This window comes from Ranitomeya variabilis, chromosome 7, assembly GCF_051348905.1.
Source record: "Ranitomeya variabilis isolate aRanVar5 chromosome 7, aRanVar5.hap1, whole genome shotgun sequence".
NCBI classification, from domain to species: Eukaryota; Metazoa; Chordata; class Amphibia; order Anura; family Dendrobatidae; genus Ranitomeya; species Ranitomeya variabilis.
The window spans coordinates 68,816,196-68,838,404 of record NC_135238.1 but is presented as its reverse complement, the minus strand read 5'-3'; the positions used below and the strand labels follow the sequence as shown (position 1 = coordinate 68,838,404).

Genomic DNA, 22,209 nt, shown 5'->3' with positions numbered 1-22,209 from the left:
TGGAAGGGGGCAAGAACACAATACAGAAGATAATCAGCTGCAGAAATCAAGAAGAGGGCAATACAGCACTATTAAAACTGAAGGGTGCTTCATGGAAGTCCTGCTGTTGCAGCTCTGCACATTGCCATGTTATGAGCCATGCCCCTCTTAGCTTCTGACCAGATGCTGGCAGGAAGAAAAGCGAAGAAGAAGGACTTCAACTAGAGACGTCATGTTGAGTCAATGTGTTACCTATACTCTATATAGTATATAAAGAGCTCAGGTATGTGATGTCACTGGTGATCACTGTATTACCTGTACACTATACGCTATATACAGAGTTCCTTTGTAGAATTTCAATGGTGATCCTGTATTATCTGTACACTATAAACTATATACAGAGCTCCTATGTGTACTTTCAGTGCAGCACACTCACTCCGGAAGTTCATTGTGGATCTCTGAATGATCCAATATTAACATTAAATGCCTAATGATGATAAATATTATCCACCTGTGTGTAATCAAATCCGTATATATGCACCTTCTCTGTGATAGTCTCAGGGTTCTGTTTGAAGCACAGAGAGCATCATGAAGACCAAGGAACACAACAGGCAGGTCCATGATACTGTTGTGGAGAAGTTTAAATAGGATTTGGAAGCAAAATGATTTTCAAAACTTTAAACATCCCAAGGAGCACTGTGCAAGTGATCTTATTGAAATGGAAGGAGTATTGTAGCGCCCCCACTGCCGCAGGGCCGAGGGGTACCCGGTACCGGGCCTCTGAGTCTCTGCTCTGGGGTTATCACGGTGGCTAGGCCCGGTCCGTGACCCTGCCGAGGGGCGTACAGTGAATAATAGATATGGATAATGGTAGTGATGTTGTAGTAGTGAGGCTGTGGTGGTGCGATGCAGTAAATAACGAGGACACCAGGTTGCAGTCTCTTTACCTCTTTACTGAAGATCTCTGGGTCCTCAGTCCGGAACACGGTTCACCAGGCTGCGCAAGTCCGGCCGGTCCAATGGCACCTCCAGAGTTCTCTTCACAGGTGGAAATCGGTGCCTTCCTTCTAGCGCTATGTGTTGTGGTCCTTCCCTGCTGTGCTTACAGAAAGTCCCCCACAACTGTTGTGTCTGTTTCTTAAGTTCCCTCACAACTCGATTAGATGATGTTCTGCTAATCCTCCGTCCCTCCCTGATGTTCTGGTTGGAACGGCACCCGTTTGACGGGTAGGCTCGGAGCTCTTCCGAGACCCTAGAGTCGCCCCTCTCCACAGGTTGCCCCCCAAGACTGCATAGGTGATTTAAGGTAGACAGCCCGCCTTAGACTGACTGTCCTGCCGCTGTTTGGAGTATTGCTTGAAGCTGAATGTTATTATACTCCCTCGGCGTTCCGGCCACCGGTAGTGCGCCTCAGTAGGATGTTGCTTCGGTCTTACAGCACGACTCCTACTGGTATTTCTCCTTTGCGTGATCTCGTTTCTCACTCAGCACAATCTATCTCGCTTCTAATCCTTCCTTGGGCACCGCCGCTACCCGGAGCAGGCACGGTCCCGTTACGTTCGTTCAAGTTGCCAAGCCTCTGTCAGGATCCCACCCCTGACAGAGACCCTACTGTATCTTCCCCCACAACACCCTCTGCCACAAGGTGTTGCCTGGTTCCAACCCAGTCAGCTTTCTGATCTAACTTCCTGCCTGACCCCCAGTTTACCCACTATGGTGGGGAGTGGCCTAGTGAATAGAACCCTTAGCTCCCCCCGGAGGCCCGACTGTGAAATGTATTGGTGTCTGTGATACCTGATCAGACGAACTCCTTCAGTGCCATCAGACACACCATGGCTCCCCTTAGTGGCGGAGCCACAGTACTGCAACGACCAGGACTCTGGGGCGCTGCACTCCCCCGTGGTTAAACACAGTGCTCCGGGACTGGGAAGAAAACAACAATACAAGTTAGCAAAAAGACATACAGTTTTGTTGAGTGCAATAACAATAAGCATATTTTAAACAAGCTTCCCTTTATGGGAGGTGAGGACACTTGAACGTTACAAACATGGTTATACATCATAGCAACATGCTATAATGAACTCTTCTTACCCAACCGGGTATTCTACTAAGTGCAAAATTGTTGAACAATAATTTAACATTGCCTTTAAGGACATACACTCTGAATCCACTAAAGTCCTTCCTATAATCACATTATAAGGCAATTTAACTTTTCCATTCTCCTTCTTTAAATCTGCAGGACCGCCTGTCCTAACGGCACCAGACCTACTGCCTCTCCTTTCTATGCAGGACCGCCCCGTTCAGCCCGGGCCTACTGCCTTTTCAACTACTATACACGGTATAGAACATAACATTACTTTCAGTTTAAGAGCACTGAGCCATCTCTACATGACTCCTATGAGGACTCAGGGTTTACCTCCTATCCTAATTATCTATCAACATTATCAAAAACATTTTCTATTGAACATTAAGCCTTCTCATTATCTTTCTCACTATCATGCATGCTGGACATCACGTCTACCCCTACGGGCCCACTGCATCCTTCTTCTATCTTTCACTTTCTTTCGGAGAACATCATCAACATTTCTTCACAATTAACTAGTTAAATACATATAACTTACTCATATAAACATTATCATCACTTTCTTTCATCAAACATTATTGCTATTTGTCTTAAAGCAATATCACCATTCACGTGCAACAAATGAACATCCCCTTTAAGAGGGGAACAAGTCTCTATGAGGTAGCATATCTTCTCAAGCTACCAGTCCGTACTCAGCAAAGGTTCCAGTGTGGTATCTTCACAAAGAGTCCTTTTTGAAGTAAAACCAGTAGAGTTAACCCTGAACGGGTTTAGCAGCAAAACAGTAAAACAGCAACTATATACATACTCAGGGTTTCGAGGTTTATCCTTCTAAATCTGGAGGTGACCTTTGTTCCCCGGCCGACGCAGCACCGTACTGGTAGTTGGTCTCTCAGATGCCATCAGATCAGCCGGTGTCTGGATTTGAAGGCTAATCCTGCTTGCAAGTTCGGTAGCCGCTACAAGGCGTACAGTGGTGATAGGAACAAGGTCTGGCAAATCGGGATCATTCATGATCGGGGCAACAGGGGGCGCCCTCTCATGTTCACACCGCCGAACATTCCGGGCACACCATCCTTGTGCATTCCGATGACGGGTGTCATGATCTCAATGGCAAGAGATCATAGCATAAGCATATATAGGAACTAGCTCTTGGAAGATGGGAACTGAGCTGACCATGAACTAAACCTAACACACAACTAGCAGTGGCCGGGTAGCATGCCTACGTTGATTCTAGATGCCCAGCACCAGCCGGAGGACTAAATAATGCTAGCAGAGGAAAATATTAGTCCTAGCTCACCTCTAGAGAAATACCCCAAAAGGAGACAGAGGCCCCCCACATGTATTGGCGGTGAATTAAGATGAAATAACAAACGTAGGATGAAAATAGGTTTAGCAAATTTGAGGTCCACTTACTACATAGCAGAAGACAGAAAGGACACTTTCATGGTCAGCTGAAAACCCTAATCAAAAACACCATCCAGAAATTACTTTAAAACTCTGTCATTAACTCATAACACCAGAGTGGCAATTCCTGTTCACAAGAGCTTTCCAGACACAGTAACGAAACTACAGCTGTGAACTGGAACCAAAATGCAAAAACAAACATGGACAAAAGTCCAACTTATCTAGTAGTTGTCTAGGAGCAGGAACAAGCACAGAGAGGCTTCTGATAACATTGTTGACCGGCAAGCAACTAACAGAGCAGCAAGGTTATATAGCGACTCCCACATCTTGATGGGAACAGGTGAACAGAGAAGATGAAGACACCAGTTCAATTCCACCAGTAGCCACCGGGGGAGCCCAGAATCCAAATTCACAACAGTACCCCCCCCTCAAGGAGGGGGCACCGAACCCTCACCAGAACCACCAGGGCGATCAGGATGGGCCCTATGAAAGGCACGAACCAGATCAGAGGCATGAACATCAGATGCATTCACCCAAGAATTATCCTCCTGGCCGTATCCCTTCCACTTGACCAGATACTGGAGTCTCCGTCTGGAAACACGAGAGTCTAAGATTTTCTCCACAACGTACTCCAACTCACCCTCAACCAACACCGGAGCAGGAGGCTCAACGGAAGGCACAACCGGTACCTCATACCTGCGCAACAATGACCGATGAAAAACGTTATGAATAGAAAAGGATGCAGGGAGGTCCAAACGGAAGGAAACAGGGTTAAGAATCTCCAATATCTTATACGGGCCAATGAACCGAGGCTTAAACTTAGGAGAAGAGACCCTCATAGGGACAAAACGAGAAGACAACCACACCAAATCCCCAACACAAAGCCGAGGACCAACACGACGGTGGCGGTTGGCAAAAAGCTGAGTCTTCTCCTGGGACAACCTCAAATTGTCCACCACCTGCCCCCAGATCTGATGCAATCTCTCCACCACAGCATCCACTCCAGGACAATCCGAAGATTCCACCTGACCAGAGGAAAATCGAGGATGAAACCCCGAATTACAGAAAAACGGGGACACCAAAGTGGCAGAGCTGGCCCGATTATTGAGAGCGAACTCCGCCAATGGCAAAAAAGCAACCCAATCATCCTGGTCAGCAGACACAAAACACCTCAGATATGTCTCCAGGGTCTGATTAATCCGCTCGGTCTGGCCATTCGTCTGAGGATGGAAAGCGGACGAAAAAAAAAATCTATGCCCATCCTAGCACAGAATGCCCGCCAAAATCTAGACACGAATTGGGTCCCTCTGTCAGAAACGATATTCTCAGGAATACCATGCAAACGAACAACATTTTGAAAAAACAGAGGAACCAACTCGGAAGAAGAAGGCAACTTGGGCAGAGGAACCAAATGGACCATCTTAGAGAAACGGTCACACACCACCCAGATGACAGACATCTTCTGAGAAACAGGCAGATCTGAAATAAAATCCATCGAGATGTGCGTCCAAGGCCTCTTCGGGATAGGCAAGGGTAACAACAATCCACTAGCCCGAGAACAACAAGGCTTGGCCCGAGGACAAACGTCACAAGACTGCACAAAGCCTCGCACATCTCGTGACAGGGAAGGCCACCAGAAGGACCTTGCCACCAAATCCCTGGTACCAAAAATGCCAGGATGACCTGCCAACGCAGAAGAATGAACCTCAGAGATGACTCTACTGGTCCAATCATCAGGAACAAACAGTTTATCAGGTGGGCAACGATCAGGTCTATCCGCCTGAAACTCCTGCAAGGCCCGCCGCAGGTCTGGAGAAACGGCTGACAATACCACTCCATCCTTAAGGATACCTGTGGGCTCAGAGTTACCAGGTGAGTCAGGCTCAAAACTCCTAGAAAGGGCATCCGCCTTAACATTCTTAGAACCCGGTAGGTATGACACCACAAAATTAAACCGAGAGAAAAATAATGACCAGCGCGCCTGTCTAGGATTCAGGCGCCTGGCGGTCTCAAGATAAATCAAATTTTTGTGGTCAGTCAATACCACCACCTGATGTCTGGCCCCCTCAAGCCAATGGCGCCACTCCTCAAAAGCCCACTTCATGGCCAAAAGCTCCCGATTCCCAACATCATAATTCCGCTCAGCGGGCGAAAATTTACGGGAAAAGAAGGCACAAGGCCTCATCACGGAGCAGTCAGAACTTTTCTGCGACAACACTGCCCCAGCTCCGATCTCAGAAGCGTCGACCTCAACCTGAAAAGGTAGAGCAACATCAGGCTGACGCAACACAGGGGCAGAGGAAAAACGGCGCTTAAGCTCCCGAAAGGCCTCCACAGCATCAGGGGACCAATCAGCAACATCAGCACCCTTCTTAGTCAAATCGGTCAATGGTTTAGCAATATCCGAAAAACCAGCAATAAATCGACGATAAAAGTTAGCAAAGCCCAAAAATTTCTGAAGACTCTTAAGAGAAGAGGGCTGCGTCCAATCACAAATAGCTTGAACCTTGACAGGATCCATTTCAATGGAAGAGGGGGAAAAAATATATCCCAAAAAAGAAATCCTCTGTACCCCAAAAACACACTTAGAACCCTTCACACACAAAGAATTAGACCGCAAAACCTGAAAAACCCTCCTGACTTGCTGGACATGAGAGTCCCAGTCATCCGAAAAAATCAGAATATCATCCAGATACACAATCATAAATTTATCCAAATAATCGCGAAAAATATCATGCATAAAGGACTGGAAAACTGACGGAGCATTAGAAAGACCAAAAGGCATCACTAAATACTCAAAGTGGCCCTCGGGCGTATTAAATGCGGTTTTCCACTCATCCCCCTGCCTGATTCGCACCAAATTATACGCCCCACGAAGGTCAATCTTAGAGAACCACTTGGCCCCCTTTATGCGAGCAAACAAATCAGTCAGCAACGGCAATGGGTATTGATATTTAACAGTGATTTTATTCAAAAGCCGATAATCAATACATGGTCTCAAAGAGCCGTCTTTTTTTGACACAAAGAAAAAAACGGCTCCTAAGGGAGATGACGATGGACGAATATGTCCCTTTTCCAAGGACTCCTTTATATATTCTCGTATAGCAGCATGTTCAGGCACAGACAGATTAAATAAACGACCCTTTGGGTATTTACTACCCGGGATTAAATCTATGGCACAATCGCACTCTCGGTGCGGAGGTAACGAACCAAGCTTGGATTCTTCAAAGACGTCACGATAGTCAGACAGGAACTCAGGAATTTCAGAGGGAATAGATGATGAAATGGAAACCACAGGTACATCCCCATGAGCCCCCTTACATCCCCAGCTCAACACAGACATAGCTCTCCAGTCGAGGACTGGGTTGTGAGATTGCAGCCAAGGCAATCCTAGCACCAAATCATCATGTAGATTATACAGCACCAAAAAGCGAATAATCTCCTGGTGACCCGGATTAATACGCATAGTTACTTGTGTCCAGTATTGTGGTTTATTATTAGCCAATGGGGTGGAGTCAATCCCCTTCAGAGGAATAGGAGTCTCCAAAGGCTCTAAATCATACCCACAGCGATTGGCAAAGGACCAATCCATAAGACTCAAAGCGGCGCCAGAGTCGACATAGGCGTCCGTGGTAATGGATGACAAAGAGCAAATCAGGGTCACAGATAAAATAAACTTAGACAGTAAGGTGCAAATGGAAACAGATTTACCAAGCTTTTTAGTGCGTTTAGAGCATGCTGATATAACATGAGTAGAATCACCACAATAGAAACACAACCCATTTTTCCGTCTAAAATTCTGCCGCTCGCTTCGGGACAGAATTCTATCACACTGCATACTCTCTGGCGATTTCTCAGTGGACACCGCCAGATGGTGCACTGGTTTGCGCTCCCGCAAACGCCTATCGATCTGAATAGCCATTGTCATGGACTCATTCAGACCCGCAGGCACAGGGAACCCCACCATAACATCCTTAATGGCATCAGAGAGACCCTCTCTGAAAGTCGCCGCCAGGGCGCACTCATTCCACTGAGTAAGCACAGACCATTTACGGAATCTTTGGCAGTAAATTTCCACTTCATCTTGCCCCTGAGATAGGGACATCAAAGTTTTTTCTGCCTGAAGCTCCAAATGAGGTTCGTCATAAAGCAACCCCAAGGCCAGAAAAAACGCATCCACATTGAGCAACGCAGGATCCCCTGGTGTCAATGAAAAAGCCCAGTCTTGAGGGTCGCCCCGGAGCAAGGAAATCACAATCCTGACCTGCTGTGCAGGGTCTCCGGCAGAGTGAGATTTCAGGGACAAAAATAATTTGCAATTATTTCGAAAATTCTGAAACCCAGATCTATTCCCCGAGAAAAATTCCGGCAAAGGAATTCTCGGCTCAGATACAGGTGCATGACAAACAAAATCTTGCAAATTTTGTACCTTCGTGGCGAGATTATTCAAACCTGCAGTTACACTCTGAAGATCCATTACAAACAGGTGGACACAAAGCCATTCAAAGGAAAGGAAAAAAAAAAAAAAAAAAATATCAGCAGACTACTTATTTCTCTCCTTTCTCAGCCAAGGATTTTAACCCTTTAGTGGGCCGGTCAAACTGTCATGATCTCAATGGCAAGAGATCATAGCATAAGCATATATAGGAACTAGCTCTTGGAAGATGGGAACTGAGCTGACCATGAACTAAACCTAACACACAACTAGCAGTGGCCGGGTAGCATGCCTACGTTGATTCTAGATGCCCAGCACCAGCCGGAGGACTAAATAATGCTAGCAGAGGAAAATATTAGTCCTAGCTCACCTCTAGAGAAATACCCCAAAAGGAGACAGAGGCCCCCCACATGTATTGGCGGTGAATTAAGATTAAATAACAAACGTAGGATGAAAATAGGTTTAGCAAATTTGAGGTCCACTTACTACATAGCAGAAGACAGAAAGGACACTTTCATGGTCAGCTGAAAACCCTAATCAAAAACACCATCCAGAAATTACTTTAAAACTCTGTCATTAACTCATAACACCAGAGTGGCAATTCCTGTTCACAAGAGCTTTCCAGACACAGTAACGAAACTACAGCTGTGAACTGGAACCAAAATGCAAAAACAAACATGGACAAAAGTCCAACTTATCTAGTAGTTGTCTAGGAGCAGGAACAAGCACAGAGAGGCTTCTGATAACATTGTTGACCGGCAAGCAACTAACAGAGCAGCAAGGTTATATAGCGACTCCCACATCTTGATGGGAACAGGTGAACAGAGAAGATGAAGACACCAGTTCAATTCCACCAGTAGCCACCGGGGGAGCCCAGAATCCAAATTCACAACAGACGGGTGTAAGTCACCTGATCCCCCCTTTGCAATGGGTCACCATTTCGACTGCAGCAGGGGGTTTTCACGTTATAGCTAGTAACAAAGACATCAGTTGGTAGCCCCGGTTCCTGTATGGAGCCCCATCCCCTCTTCGGGTGGTAGGCCAGCACAGTTCCCTGCTTTACCATGTCTTTCCTGCCGGGCGCAGACTTCTTACGCCGTGTATCATATTGTTCGGTCTCGTCTCGACCCTTCCAGTGTTGTATTAGACATTGCTTATACTGTTCCCAGGTAAGTACCGCAAGGGTGAGGCCATCCTCCCGGGTCCCATCCGGCCTGGTCCAGGGAGTGTCCCACCGGAGGATCACCCCGTCTAGGCCCACATCTATGGGTTCTCCCAGCTTGGTTGGTAACGGAGGTACTAGCTTTCCCATCGCGTTAGAGGTGAGGATGACCCGCTCCACCAAGAAGGAACGATCACTACTGGGGTGAGGAGCGGTCACAGGAGCGGGATCGGTCGGGAGAGCAGAATCGGCCAGGGGAGTAGGGGCGCCGTCCATACCTGCGCCTGATGTGATTCCATCGATGTCGCTCCGGTCCATTGACAAGGACACTGGAATCGGCTGCAGCCCGGACCGCGGCTCCTCCGGAGTGGTCTCTGGATGTGGCTCCGCCCTCCATGGTTCCGTGGCTGGGATAGGTAAGCTCGGCTCCTCCACCGGCGGCTCCAAGGGGTTCAGGTCCTTCACCGGCGGTGGACGCAAGTCCGTCTCTGATGAGCAGGGGCAGGCCAGGATCACCTCGCTGTGGCTCGGGCACTTGCTGCTCATCGTCGCTGTCGGGCATTCGGCGGCAACGCATGCACCTGGCTCTGCCATTTCTCCGAGGTCGGGCTCCTTCTTCACCTCGTTCCCGCCATTGCAAATCCGGGGGTGGTCCTCTGCTTTGAGGCAGGTCATCGCTTTGCAACAAGAGACGCAGGGGGCGGTCGCCGCTCCTGGCGCCACTTTGGTAGTCCCCTCCCATGGCACGCCCTCCTTCTTTTCTGGTGCAGCAATGGCGGCGGTTTTTTGGCGGGAACTTTTGGCAGTAAGTGGTAGTACACAGTCTCTCAATAAAGTACAGTCCAAGCACAATAAATCACAGTTCCAAGGCACACATGACCTGATTCTTCAGGCTTAAGTAGATCCTGTTCGTGACGCCAAATTGTAGCGCCCCCACTGCCGCAGGGCCGAGGGGTACCCGGTACCGGGCCTCTGAGTCTCTGCTCTGGGGTTATCACGGTGGCTAGGCCCGGTCCGTGACCCTGCCGAGGGGCGTACAGTGAATAATAGATATGGATAATGGTAGTGATGTTGTAGTAGTGAGGCTGTGGTGGTGCGATGCAGTAAATAACGAGGACACCAGGTTGCAGTCTCTTTACCTCTTTACTGAAGATCTCTGGGTCCTCAGTCCGGAACACGGTTCACCAGGCTGCGCAAGTCCGGCCGGTCCAATGGCACCTCCAGAGTTCTCTTCACAGGTGGAAATCGGTGCCTTCCTTCTAGCGCTATGTGTTGTGGTCCTTCCCTGCTGTGCTTACAGAAAGTCCCCCACAACTGTTGTGTCTGTTTCTTAAGTTCCCTCACAACTCGATTAGATGATGTTCTGCTAATCCTCCGTCCCTCCCTGATGTTCTGGTTGGAACGGCACCCGTTTGACGGGTAGGCTCGGAGCTCTTCCGGGACCCTAGAGTCGCCCCTCTCCACAGGTTGCCCCCCAAGACTGCATAGGTGATTTAAGGTAGACAGCCCGCCTTAGACTGACTGTCCTGCCGCTGTTTGGAGTATTGCTTGAAGCTGAATGTTATTATACTCCCTCGGCGTTCCGGCCACCGGTAGTGCGCCTCAGTAGGATGTTGCTTCGGTCTTACAGCACGACTCCTACTGGTATTTCTCCTTTGCGTGATCTCGTTTCTCACTCAGCACAATCTATCTCGCTTCTAATCCTTCCTTGGGCACCGCCGCTACCCGGAGCAGGCACGGTCCCGTTACGTTCGTTCAAGTTGCCAAGCCTCTGTCAGGATCCCACCCCTGACAGAGACCCTACTGTATCTTCCCCCACAACACCCTCTGCCACAAGGTGTTGCCTGGTTCCAACCCAGTCAGCTTTCTGATCTAACTTCCTGCCTGACCCCCAGTTTACCCACTATGGTGGGGAGTGGCCTAGTGAATAGAACCCTTAGCTCCCCCCGGAGGCCCGACTGTGAAATGTATTGGTGTCTGTGATACCTGATCAGACGAACTCCTTCAGTGCCATCAGACACACCATGGCTCCCCTTAGTGGCGGAGCCACAGTACTGCAACGACCAGGACTCTGGGGCGCTGCAGTATCATACCACTGCAAATCTACAAAGACCCGGCCGTCCCTCTAAACTTTCATCTCAAACAAGGAATAGACTGATCAGAGATGCAGCCAAGAGGCCCATGATCATTCTGGATGAACTGCAGAGATCTACAGCTGAGGTGGGACAGTCTGTCCATAGGACAACAATCAGTTGGGCACTGCACAAATCTGGCCTTTATGGAAGAGTGGCAGGAAGAAAGCCATTTCTCAAAGATATCCATAAAAAGTGTTGTTTACAGTTTGCAACAAGCCACCTGGGAGACACACCAAACATGTGGAAGAATGTGCTCTGGTCAGATGAAACCAAAATCGAACTTTTTGGCAACAATGCCAAACGATATGTTTGGCGTAAAGGCAACACAGCTCATCACCCTGAACACACCATCCCCACTCTCAAACGTGGTGGCAGCATCATGGTTTGGGCTGCTTTTCTTCAGCAGGGACAGGGAAGATGGTTAAAATTGATGGGAAGATGGATGGAGCCAAATACAGGACCATTCTTAAAGAAAATCTGTTGGAGTCTGCAAAAGACCTGAGACTGGGACCGAGATTTGACTTCCAACAAGACAATGATCCCAAACATAAAGCAAAATCTACAATGGAATGGTTCACAAATAAACGTAAGTGCCGCTAAGGGGGGCTATGGTACGTCTGATGGCACTGAAGGAGTTCATCTGACCAGGTATCACAGACACCAATACATTTCACAGTCTGGCCTCCAGGGGGAGCTAAGGGTTCTATTTATTAGGCCACTCCTCACAATCTGGTAAAACTGGGGGTTAGGCAGGAAGTTAGTTGAGAAAGCTGACTGGGTTGGAACCAGGCAACACCTTGTGGCAGAGGGTGTTGTAGGGGAAGATTCAGAGGGGTCCCTGTCAGGGGTGGGATCCTGACAAAGACCTAGCAACCAGAGAGAACGGTACGGGACCGCGCCTGCACGATATAGCGGCGGTACCCCAAGAAAGGACAAGAAGCGAGGTATATTGTGCTGAGTGAGAAACGAGATCAACGCAACAAGGGGAATACCAGTAGGAGTCGTGCTGTAAGACGAGGCAACATCCTATTGAGGCGCATAACCGGTGGCCGGAACGCCGAGGAAGTATAGAGCTCCAAGCCAAACTTCAAACCTACGGCAGGACAGTCAGTTATAGGCGGGCTGTCTCACCCAATTGACCTAGGAAGACACAGGGGGGTAACAACAGGAGTGGGGCGACGCTAGAGTCCCGGAAGAGCTGCGAGCCTCCCCGTCATACGGGTGCGTCCTAACCATAAGATCTGGGGGACGTGGAAGAACATCAGAATTGAGTTGTGAGGGAACACGAGAAACAGACACAACAGTTGTGAGGACTATCCCGTGGTGCTCAGCAGGGAAGGACTACAACACACAAGCGCTAGCAGGTAGGCACAGATTTCCACCTGCAAAGGGAACTCTGGATGTGCCATCGGACCGACCAGGCTTGCGCAGCCCGGCTAACCGTATTCCGGATTGAGGACCCTGAAGCCTTCAGTAAAGAGGTAAAGAGACTGCAACCTGGTGTCCTCGTTATTTACTGCACCGCACTACCACCACCATTCACACCTTTCATTGGGCGCCCCTCAGCAGGGTCACGGGCTGGGTCTAGCCACCGTGACAACCCCAGAGCAGAGACTCAGAGGCCCGGTACCGGGTACCCCTCGGCCCTGCGGCAGTGGGGGCGCTGCAACTTGGCGTCACGAACAGGATCTACTTAAGCCTGAAGAATCAGGTCATGTGTGCCTTGGAACTGTGATTTATTATACTTGGACTGTGACTTATTGCAAAGACTGTATATTGCCATTTGCCGCCAAAAATTCCCGCCAAGACCTGCCACCATTGCAGTACCACAGGGAGCGCAGAGGAAGAAGAGGGGCGTGCCATGGGAGGAGACCACCAAAGCGGCGCCAAAAGTAGCGACCGCCCCCTCCGACTTCTGCTGCGAGATGACGACCTGCTCAGCAGCAGAGGAGAACCACCCCTTGATTTACAACGGCGGGAACGAGGCGAAGAAGGAGCTCGACCTTGGAGAAATGGCGGAGCCAGGTGCATGCGGTGTCGCCGAATTCCAGACAGCGACGATGAGCAGCAAGTGCCCGAGCGACGGAGAAGCGATCCTGGCTTGCCCTCACCCACCAGAGGCGGATCTGCGTCCACTGCCGGTGAAGGATCTGAACTCCCTGGAGCCGCCGGAGGAGGAGCCGAGCCTACCTACCCCGACCACGGAGCCATGGAGAACGGAGCCACATCGGGAGGCCGCCGAGGAGGAGCCACGGTCTGGGCTGTCGCCGATTCTAGTGTCCTCGTCAACGGAACAGATCGACATCGGTGGAATCACATCAGGCGCAGGTATGGACGGCGCCCCTACTCCCCCGGCCGATTCTGCTCCCCCGACCAATCCAGCTCTCCTGACCAATCCCGCTCCCGTGACCGCTCCTCACCCCAGCAATAACTGTTTCCTCTCGGTGGAGCGGGTGGTCCTCACCCCCGACGCGATGGGGAAGCTGGTGCCTCCACTACCGACCAAGATGGGAGAACCCATAGACGTGGGCCCAGACGGGGTGGTCCTCCGGTGGGACACCCCCTGGACCGGGCCAGATGGAGCCCGGGAGGACGGCCTCACCCTTGCTGTGCTCACTTGGGAACAGTATAAACAATGTTTAATCCTGCATTGGAGACACCGAGACGAGACGGAACAACCTGACACGCCAAAAACGCAACGCAGAAAGTCTGCGCACGGCAGGAAAGACGTGGTAAAGCGGGGAACTGTGCTGGCCTTCCACCCGAAGAGGGGTTGGGGCTCCATACAGGAACCTGGACTACCGACTGACGTCTTCGTCACTAGTTACAACGTGAAAACTCCCTGCTGTAACCAATATGGTGACCTATTGCAAAGGGGGGATCAGGTGACCTACACCCGCCACCGGAATGCGCAAGGGTGGGGTGGTGCGCTCGGAATGTCCAACGCTGTGAGCCTGAAGGGGCGTCACCTGTTGCCCCAACCATGACTGATCCGGGCTTGACAGATCTTGTTACTCTCACCACTGTCCGCCTTGTGGCGGCTACCGAACTTGCAAACAGGGTTAGCCTTCAGATCCAGACACCGGGTGATCTGACGGCACCTGAGAGATCAACCACCGATACTGACACCGCATCGGCCGCGGATCAGAGACCACCCCCTGCACTGCAAGAAAACTGAGTAAGCAAGAATGCTTTATTGATTGTAAATAGTTCATTGTTTTCCTGCGTTTTGCTGCTAAAACCCGTCCAGGGTTAGCTCTTAAAGGGATCCCTTTGTTGACCCGGGATCCCTATTGCCTTTTGTTTGTTTTCTACTTGTTGCCTCAGTTATCAAGAGACTGCCGAATCATGGACGGTGAATGATTCCAAAACTGATGTTGTAAATAGTTTGCACCTTCTTAAAGGTGCTCTCTACTGGTTTTATACAAGGAAAGGACTCTTTGCGAAGACACTGGTCTGGGAACCAGCATCGGAGTCCTTACTGCAAACAGACTTGCAGCTTGAGAAGTTGCACTACCTCATAGAGACTTGGTTCCCTCTTAAAGGGAATGTTCACATATTGCACTTATGAACAGTGTTGCCTTAAGATGGTTAAATGGCAATAATGTCTTGAAAGAAGAAGTTAAATGTAACTAACTAGTTGATTGTAAGAAATGTTAGTAATGTGCTCTGAAATAAAGTCCTGTAAAGGTGAAAGCTAGAAGAAAGATGCAGCAGACCCGTAGGGGTAGACATAGCGTCCTGCATACATGTCAGTAAGAAAGTAATGAAGGAAGTTTAATGTTTTATTTAATAGAAAATGTTTAATAATGTGCTAGAAAATGGGGACAGGAAGTGAACCCGTAGGGGTTAGTGGTGAGTCCTCTTAGGAGCCATACAGAGATGGCTCAGTAATCCTGAACTGAAAGATGGATGATATGTTCTATACTGTGTATAGTAGTAGAAAGACAGTAGGCCCGGGCGGAAAGGGGCGGTCCTGTAACAGGAAGGAAAGGCAGTAGGTCTGGAGCAGTTAGGACAGGCGGTCCTGTCAATGTAAAGAAGGAGAATGCATAAAAGTTAATTAGCCTTATATGTTTTATAAGAAGGTCTTTAGTGGATTCAGCGAGTACATCCTTAAAGGCAATGTTAAATTATTGTTCAAAGATTTTGCACTTAGTAGAATACCCGGTTGGGTAAGAAAAGTTATTTAAAGTAATTAACCATGTTTGTAATGTTTCATTGGGCGCCCCTCAGCAGGGTCACGGGACGGGTCTAGCCATTGTGACAACCCCAGAGCAGAGACTCAGAGGCCCGGTACCGGGTACCCCTCGGCCCTGCGGCAGTGGGGGCGCTGCATATCCAGGTGTTAGAATGCCCAAGTCAAAGTCCAGACCTCAATTCAATCGAGAATCTGTGGAAAGAGCTGAAAACTGCTGTTCACATACGATCTCCATCAAACCTCACTGAGCTTGAGCTTTTTGCCAAGGAAGAATGGGCAAGAATTTCAGTCTCTCGATGTACAAAACTGATAGAGACATACCCCAAGCAACTTGCAACTGTAATTGCAGCAAAAGGTGGTGCAACAAAGTATTAAGTTAAAGAGGCCGAATAATATTGCATGCGCCACTTTTCAGTTTTTGAGTTTCTACAAAAATTTAAAATAACCAATAAATTTCGTTCAACTTCACAATTGTGTTCCACTTGTTGATTCTTCACCAAAAATTTACATTTGGTATTTTTATGTTTGAAGCATGATATGTGGGAAAAGGTTGAAAAGTTCCAGGGGGCCGAATACTTTCGCAAGGCACTGTATGTGATCTGGTGTTCATTGGGAACTGTTAATGTGTGATTGTTGAGGACGTAGTGCAGAAGTGGAGCTTTTCCAAGAGTGGACGTTGGGACTGTGGAAGGTTTAAGGGGTGAAGCCAGGGCAGAGTTTCAATGGGGCCCAAAAATGTTACCAGTATGTGGCCCTGAAATTCCTTGTGGCATTCCTGCTGGCAGACATAGACAGATGAGGACCCCTTTGCAAGAACAATATTTGGTCCCTTTGCAGCTCAATAGCTCATCAATTCCACCTGCTTTGGAATTGGAAATGGGCCCAATTTCTCCTTGGGCCTCTGTGCACCCATACAGTTTGTACCAATGATATGTACAGTATATGTTTATTGATCCATTTGAATCTCCTCCTATTTCAACAGTGACTCTCTCTGTGACTAGTGACTAGAGAGGTACTAAAGCAACAGATGAATGCACAGTTAATTCCATGGTAAGCACTCAAAGTTGTCATGCCTCTAGATTTATCAATGAGCCATCAAGTTATCCCCAAAAATATGTTTTGCCATAGTTGTGCCATATTTACTCTTTAATATACCTTAACCAATGTTTAGAATTTTCTTGATTGTGCCTTGTTGCTACACTGAGTTCTAGACACAAAGCTGGTTGGAGTCGTAGTTTGGCTTGACGAGGTTGTTTGGACCCACAACAAAAACCTGTTATATACTTCTGTCTAATTTAATAAAGTCTAATATTAGAGCCTCACAGAAACTTGTAGTCCTAAGGCCACATTAACACGGTCAGTATTTGGTCAGTATTTTACCTCAGTATTTGTAAGCCAAAACCAGGAGTGGGTGATAAATGCAGAAGTGGTGATGTGTTTCTATTATACTTTTCCTCTGATTGTTCCACTCCTGGTTTTGGCTTACAAATACTGAGGAACAATACTGACCGAATATTGAATATATGAATGTGCACTAGGTTGTGTTCAATCTGTTCAAAGTCCCAGTGAATAGCCTGAAGGTATAAATGGTGGTGAAAGGTTGAACTTGATGGATCTAGGTCTTTTTTAAACCTATGCAACTATGTTCACAAGGTGTTTTTTGAGGAGGAAAAATCCAATATGGTTTTCAAACTAAATCCATATAAGAAATTTGAATCCCCTTAACTTTCCATGTTTGTTATTGTTATTATTATTATTATTATTATTATTATTATTATTATTATATCAGTATTTGCTATTTAAGTCATTAATAAAATGATGTAATCAAAATAAAAATGTATGTGAAAAAAAATCAAAATAAATTTCTGCCGAAAAGTACTTATTGTAGCAAGATTTATAGCAGCAGTAATAATAATAATAGTAATAATAATACATGTAATTTTATCATACGGTTTTGCAGTATGACAATGAACCAGAAGGGGGTGATATAACACTGGTAAAAAAAAATCTACTTTTTTTAAAACACAAATGCCTAAGAACTCTATTTTAAAAAAAAATGTATATAGCTATAATAATTGAATTTATTGCGAAAACCATGCAAATAAATAACTTAAATAAAGCATAAAAAGCATAAAAATATATTTAATACATTTTATGTCTATAAAAAGCATTTTTATTATCACTCTTATTCTAAAAAATCCCAAAGCAGTAATAAATTAAATCATAGTATTATAATCAAAGTAATAAAAACAGTAACAATAACAATTAACATTTATAGTAGTCATGTAAATAAGAGACTTTGAATTCAACTCCAGTACGTTCAAAACGACAATTACAGTTTAATTATAATTATGGCATAGGACATCAGAAGTAAACTATGCTAATTTCATTTGAGCAGATAATATGCTCTCCCCCCAAAAAAAGACAAAAAAAAACAACACAAATACTCTTCTGCAAATATATAAGAAAAGAATAATATATTGGAAATGTACATGTCAACTCACTTAAAAGTTGTTTTTGTGGATCTGTAAAGTTTAAGTTACCATGCCAGAAAGGATTTATCAAAGGAGAGCATTTGTCTTTAACTGGAAGAGAAAGAAGGGAAATCTGATGAAGACAACCGAAGTGATTGACATCTTATAACATGGGTATTCCCACATCGCAGATGCTACTTACATTTACACATTCTCCACAGTCCTGAGTGTGAGCTCATGGTCTCCGACAAGTTGTTCTTTAGTTCCAATTTGGAAGCATCAATAATATACCAAAAATCTGTTCCGATGGCCACCACCAAAAATATAAAGCTCAAAATGCCAACAAAGGCAACAAAAGCCGACAAGATGCTCAACTTCAGCTTCATTGTAGATGGAATTAGCAATGCTCCGGCAGGTCGGTAGTGTCGGAGAAAGCAGGATTAGATTTCTATGGAACGTTATTCCATCAGGATGAAAGAAACATCATTTGTCCCATCAGGACCACAGCGAAAATCTGTCCTCCCTCTCTGAAACAGTTCTAGTGATGTTCTAGTTCAGCCAGTGCTAGGAATGACAATTCAGCAGACACAGCTCGGAGCAAGCAACAAGCTGAGCTCTGAAAGCTTTCCTGGCCTCACTAATGCGTAAGCCAGAGACGGAGAGAGGAATATCATATTGGGAGCCACTCTTGCACTGCACGTTTTAAGGATTTTCGAAGGGGCGCCCTTGTACCTCGCCATTGGCAAAGCAAAGAAACATTTCTAGTGAATTTTAATTGATCAAATGGTGAGGAATGATTAGACTGTATATTTAATTGTTCACATTGCTAAACTGGAATGATCAGCGCACATGAAACACATACAAAATGTAATTGTTTCCTGGATTGCGTCGATTATTCTTTATATATGGGAAGAATCCCTTAATTACTAATTCTAAACTATAATCAAATTGCTGCCTTTATCCACCTTAATATACAGTGCTGAACAGAGTTTACAGTATCCAAAACTTCATTCAGATATCAGGGGTTTTTTACGTACAAGAAAAACTGATGACATTTCGCAAGTGAATTTTTTATTATTATTATTATTATTATTATTATTATTATTATATCAGTATTTGCTATTTAAGTAATTAATAAAATGATGTCGTCAAAATATAAATGCAAGTAAAAAAAATCTAAATAAATTTATACCGAAAAATATTTATTGTAGTAACATTTATAGCATCTTGTCAGAAGGTCATCAGAGTTTGATCAGAGTTTGTTCAATGTTTCATAGTTTTTTTACGGATAAGAAAATAATACGTTTTTCCACCTTCTCCTTTCAATCAGTGAAATACGGCCAGCACACAGAGTTTTTCACTGACCCATAGACTTGCATCGGCATTTTGATCCTATACTCGGATTAATGTCGGACAGGTCTCCACAATTAAGTACAAACCCCTTTATCCAAGGAAAAATATGACATGTCATAGACTATCATAGGTACAAGTACTGTCCTTGAAAAAACAGATAGTACTTGAACGTGAAAAGCTGACATCTGAACGAGGCTTTTTCCAGCAGAAGGATTTACACTTGAGATGAGCTTCAACTTACAGATCTTGAAAAAAAGGAGAATGTCATTCCATTTATGCAAATATATTAGTAAGTTGCATTTTATGACGTTCAAGAACATTGAAAGCTTAGCCATAGACATTAGTGATCAGGCAAATTAGTGTTACATCTCTAGTATATTCCACCAATATCCAATTACCAGGGGTAAAACCACAGTTACTGACAGTGATCTCTAGAAAAGGGTGTGAGTGCCGCCAGAAATGCACACAAGGCTCAGAGTCAGAACCCATTCCATACACTGGTCGCACTGGTAGTGTTCCCGCCTATCAGACATTCAACTGAATAATGGTGGTAGACTCTAGGCATATATGAAAACCCACTTAAAGGGACCTTGTCACCAGATTTTTGCCACCTTATCTGAGAGTAGGATGCTGTAGAGGCAGAGACCTCGATTCCTGTGATGTGGGCGGCACGGTAGCGCAGTAGTTAGCACTGCAGCCTTGCAGCGCTGGAGTCCTGGGTTCAAACCCCACTAAAGACAACATCTGCAAAGAGTTTGTATGTTCTCTCCGTGTTTGCGTGGGTTTCCTCTGGGCACTCTGGTTTCCTCCCACATTCCAAAGACATACTGATAGGGAATTTAGATTGTGAGCCCCATCGGGGACAGTGATGATAATGTGTGCAACCTGTAAAGCGCTGCGGAATATGTTAGCGCTATATAAAAATAAAGATTATTATTATTAAAGATTATTATGTGTCGTTAACTGGGCTACTTGTTATGGTATTGATAAAATTGCTGTTTAATCAGCCGGAGATTATCACTATTGGACTAGTAAACCTGCTATCATGTAGTCCCCTGTTATGAACTGGTGGTTTAGGAGCAACATGGGACGTGCTCTGGAGGAGGTGGTACCTGTACTGACCGCAGTTCCTGAGCTTAACACAACACTAGAAGTAGCCGTGGGATGTTCCTGTCACTCCCTAGACACCTCGTCACAGCCGGAGGACTAACTACCCCTAGAGATAGAAACAGGAAAGCTATCTTGCCTCAGAGAAAATTCCCAAAGGATAGGCAGCCCCCCACAAATATTGACTTTGAGTGGAGAGGGAAATGACATACGCAGAATGAAACCAGGATGTAGCAAAGGAGGCCAGTCTAGCTAGATAGATAGAACAGGGCGGAATACTGTGCGGTCAGTATTAAAAACTAGAAAAATCCACCACAGAGTTTACAAAAATCTTCACACCTGGCTAAAGGTGTGGAGGGTAAATCAGCTTCCCAGAGCTTCCAGCTTAACTGAATAAATCCATACTGACAAGCTGGACAAGAAAAAACATAGAAAGTGCAGCACGATTAAGTCCACAACAAGTGAACTGCAAAAGAACAAAGCAAGGACTTATCTTTGCTGAACAGGTCAGAATATCAGGGAAATCCAAGCAGAGATGTGAATCCAAGCAGGAACCATTGACAACTGGCACAGGCTGAAGGATAGAACCAGGTTAAATAGCCGAGCCAGAAAGACAATCAGTGGAAGCAGCTGCTGACTGCTAAATCCAAGGAGCAGCAGTACCACTTAAAACCACCGGAGGGAGCCCAAAAGCAGAATTCACAAAAGTGTCACTTACAACCACCGGAGGGAGCCCAAGAGCGGAATTCACAACAGTACCCCCCCTTGAGGAGGGGACACCGAACCCACACCAGAGCCCCCGGGCCGATCAGGACGAGCCAAGTGAAAAGCACGAACCAAACCGGCGGCATGGACATCGGAGGCAACAACCCAAGAATTATCCTCCTGGCCATAACCCTTCCACTTGACAAGATACCGAAGCCTCCGCCTCGAAAAACGAGAATCCAAAATTTTCTCAACCACATATTCCAACTTCCCCTCAACCAACACCGGAGCAGGAGGATCAACCGAGGGAACAACGGGCACCACATATCTCCGCAACAAAGATCTATGGAAAACATCATGGATGGCAAAAGAGGCTGGAAGGGCTAAACGAAAAGACACCGGATTGATAATCTCAGAAATCTTATAAGGACCAACAAACCGAGGCTTGAACTTAGGGGAGGAACCTTCATAGGAACATGACGAGAAGACAACCAGACCAAATCCCCCACCTGAAGCCGGGGACCAACACACTGACGGCGGTTAGCAAAACGCTGAGCCCTCTCCTGAGACAACGTCAAATTGTCTACCACATGAGTCCAAATCTGCTGTAACCTGTCCACCACAGAATCCACACCAGGACAATCAGAAGGCTCCACCTGCCCCGAAGAAAAGCGAGGATGAAAACCAAAATTACAAAAGAAAGGCGAAACCAAAGTAGCCGAACTAGCCCGATTATTAAGGGCAAACTCGGCCAATGGCAAGAAAGCCACCCAATCATCCTGATCAGCAGACACAAAGCATCTCAAATAGGTTTCCAAGGTCTGATTAGTTCGCTCAGTTTGGCCATTTGTCTGAGGATGAAACGCCGAAGAAAAAGACAAATCAATGCCCATCCTAGCACAAAAGGCCCGCCAAAACCTAGAAACAAACTGGGAACCTCTGTCAGACACAATATTCTCCGGAATGCCATGCAAACGAACCACATGCTGAAAAAACAATGGAACCAAATCAGAGGAGGAAGGCAATTTAGGCAAAGGTACCAAATGGACCATTTTAGAGAACCGGTCACAAACCACCCAGATAACAGACATCTTCTGGGAAACAGGAAGATCTGAAATAAAATCCATGGAAATGTGCGTCCAGGGCCTCTCAGGGACCGGCAAAGGCA

The 22,209-nt window shown here is 46.5% G+C and overlaps 1 protein-coding gene across 1 annotated transcript in view; it reads right to left on the bottom strand.

The window, feature by feature from the left end:
• Positions 1–18,515, bottom strand: part of TMEM114 (transmembrane protein 114) — a 58,133-nt gene extending 39,618 nt beyond the window's left edge. Inside the window, exons 1-2 of the mRNA XM_077275256.1 lie at positions 18,079–18,515; positions 17,907–17,987 (exon numbers count right to left, since the gene is read on the bottom strand). Of these exons, the coding sequence (XP_077131371.1) occupies positions 17,907–17,987; positions 18,079–18,262 (265 nt within the window). The 5' untranslated portion in view covers positions 18,263–18,515. The remainder of the gene's footprint in view (positions 1–17,906; positions 17,988–18,078) is intronic.
• Between the last annotated feature and the right edge of the window lie 3,694 nt (positions 18,516–22,209).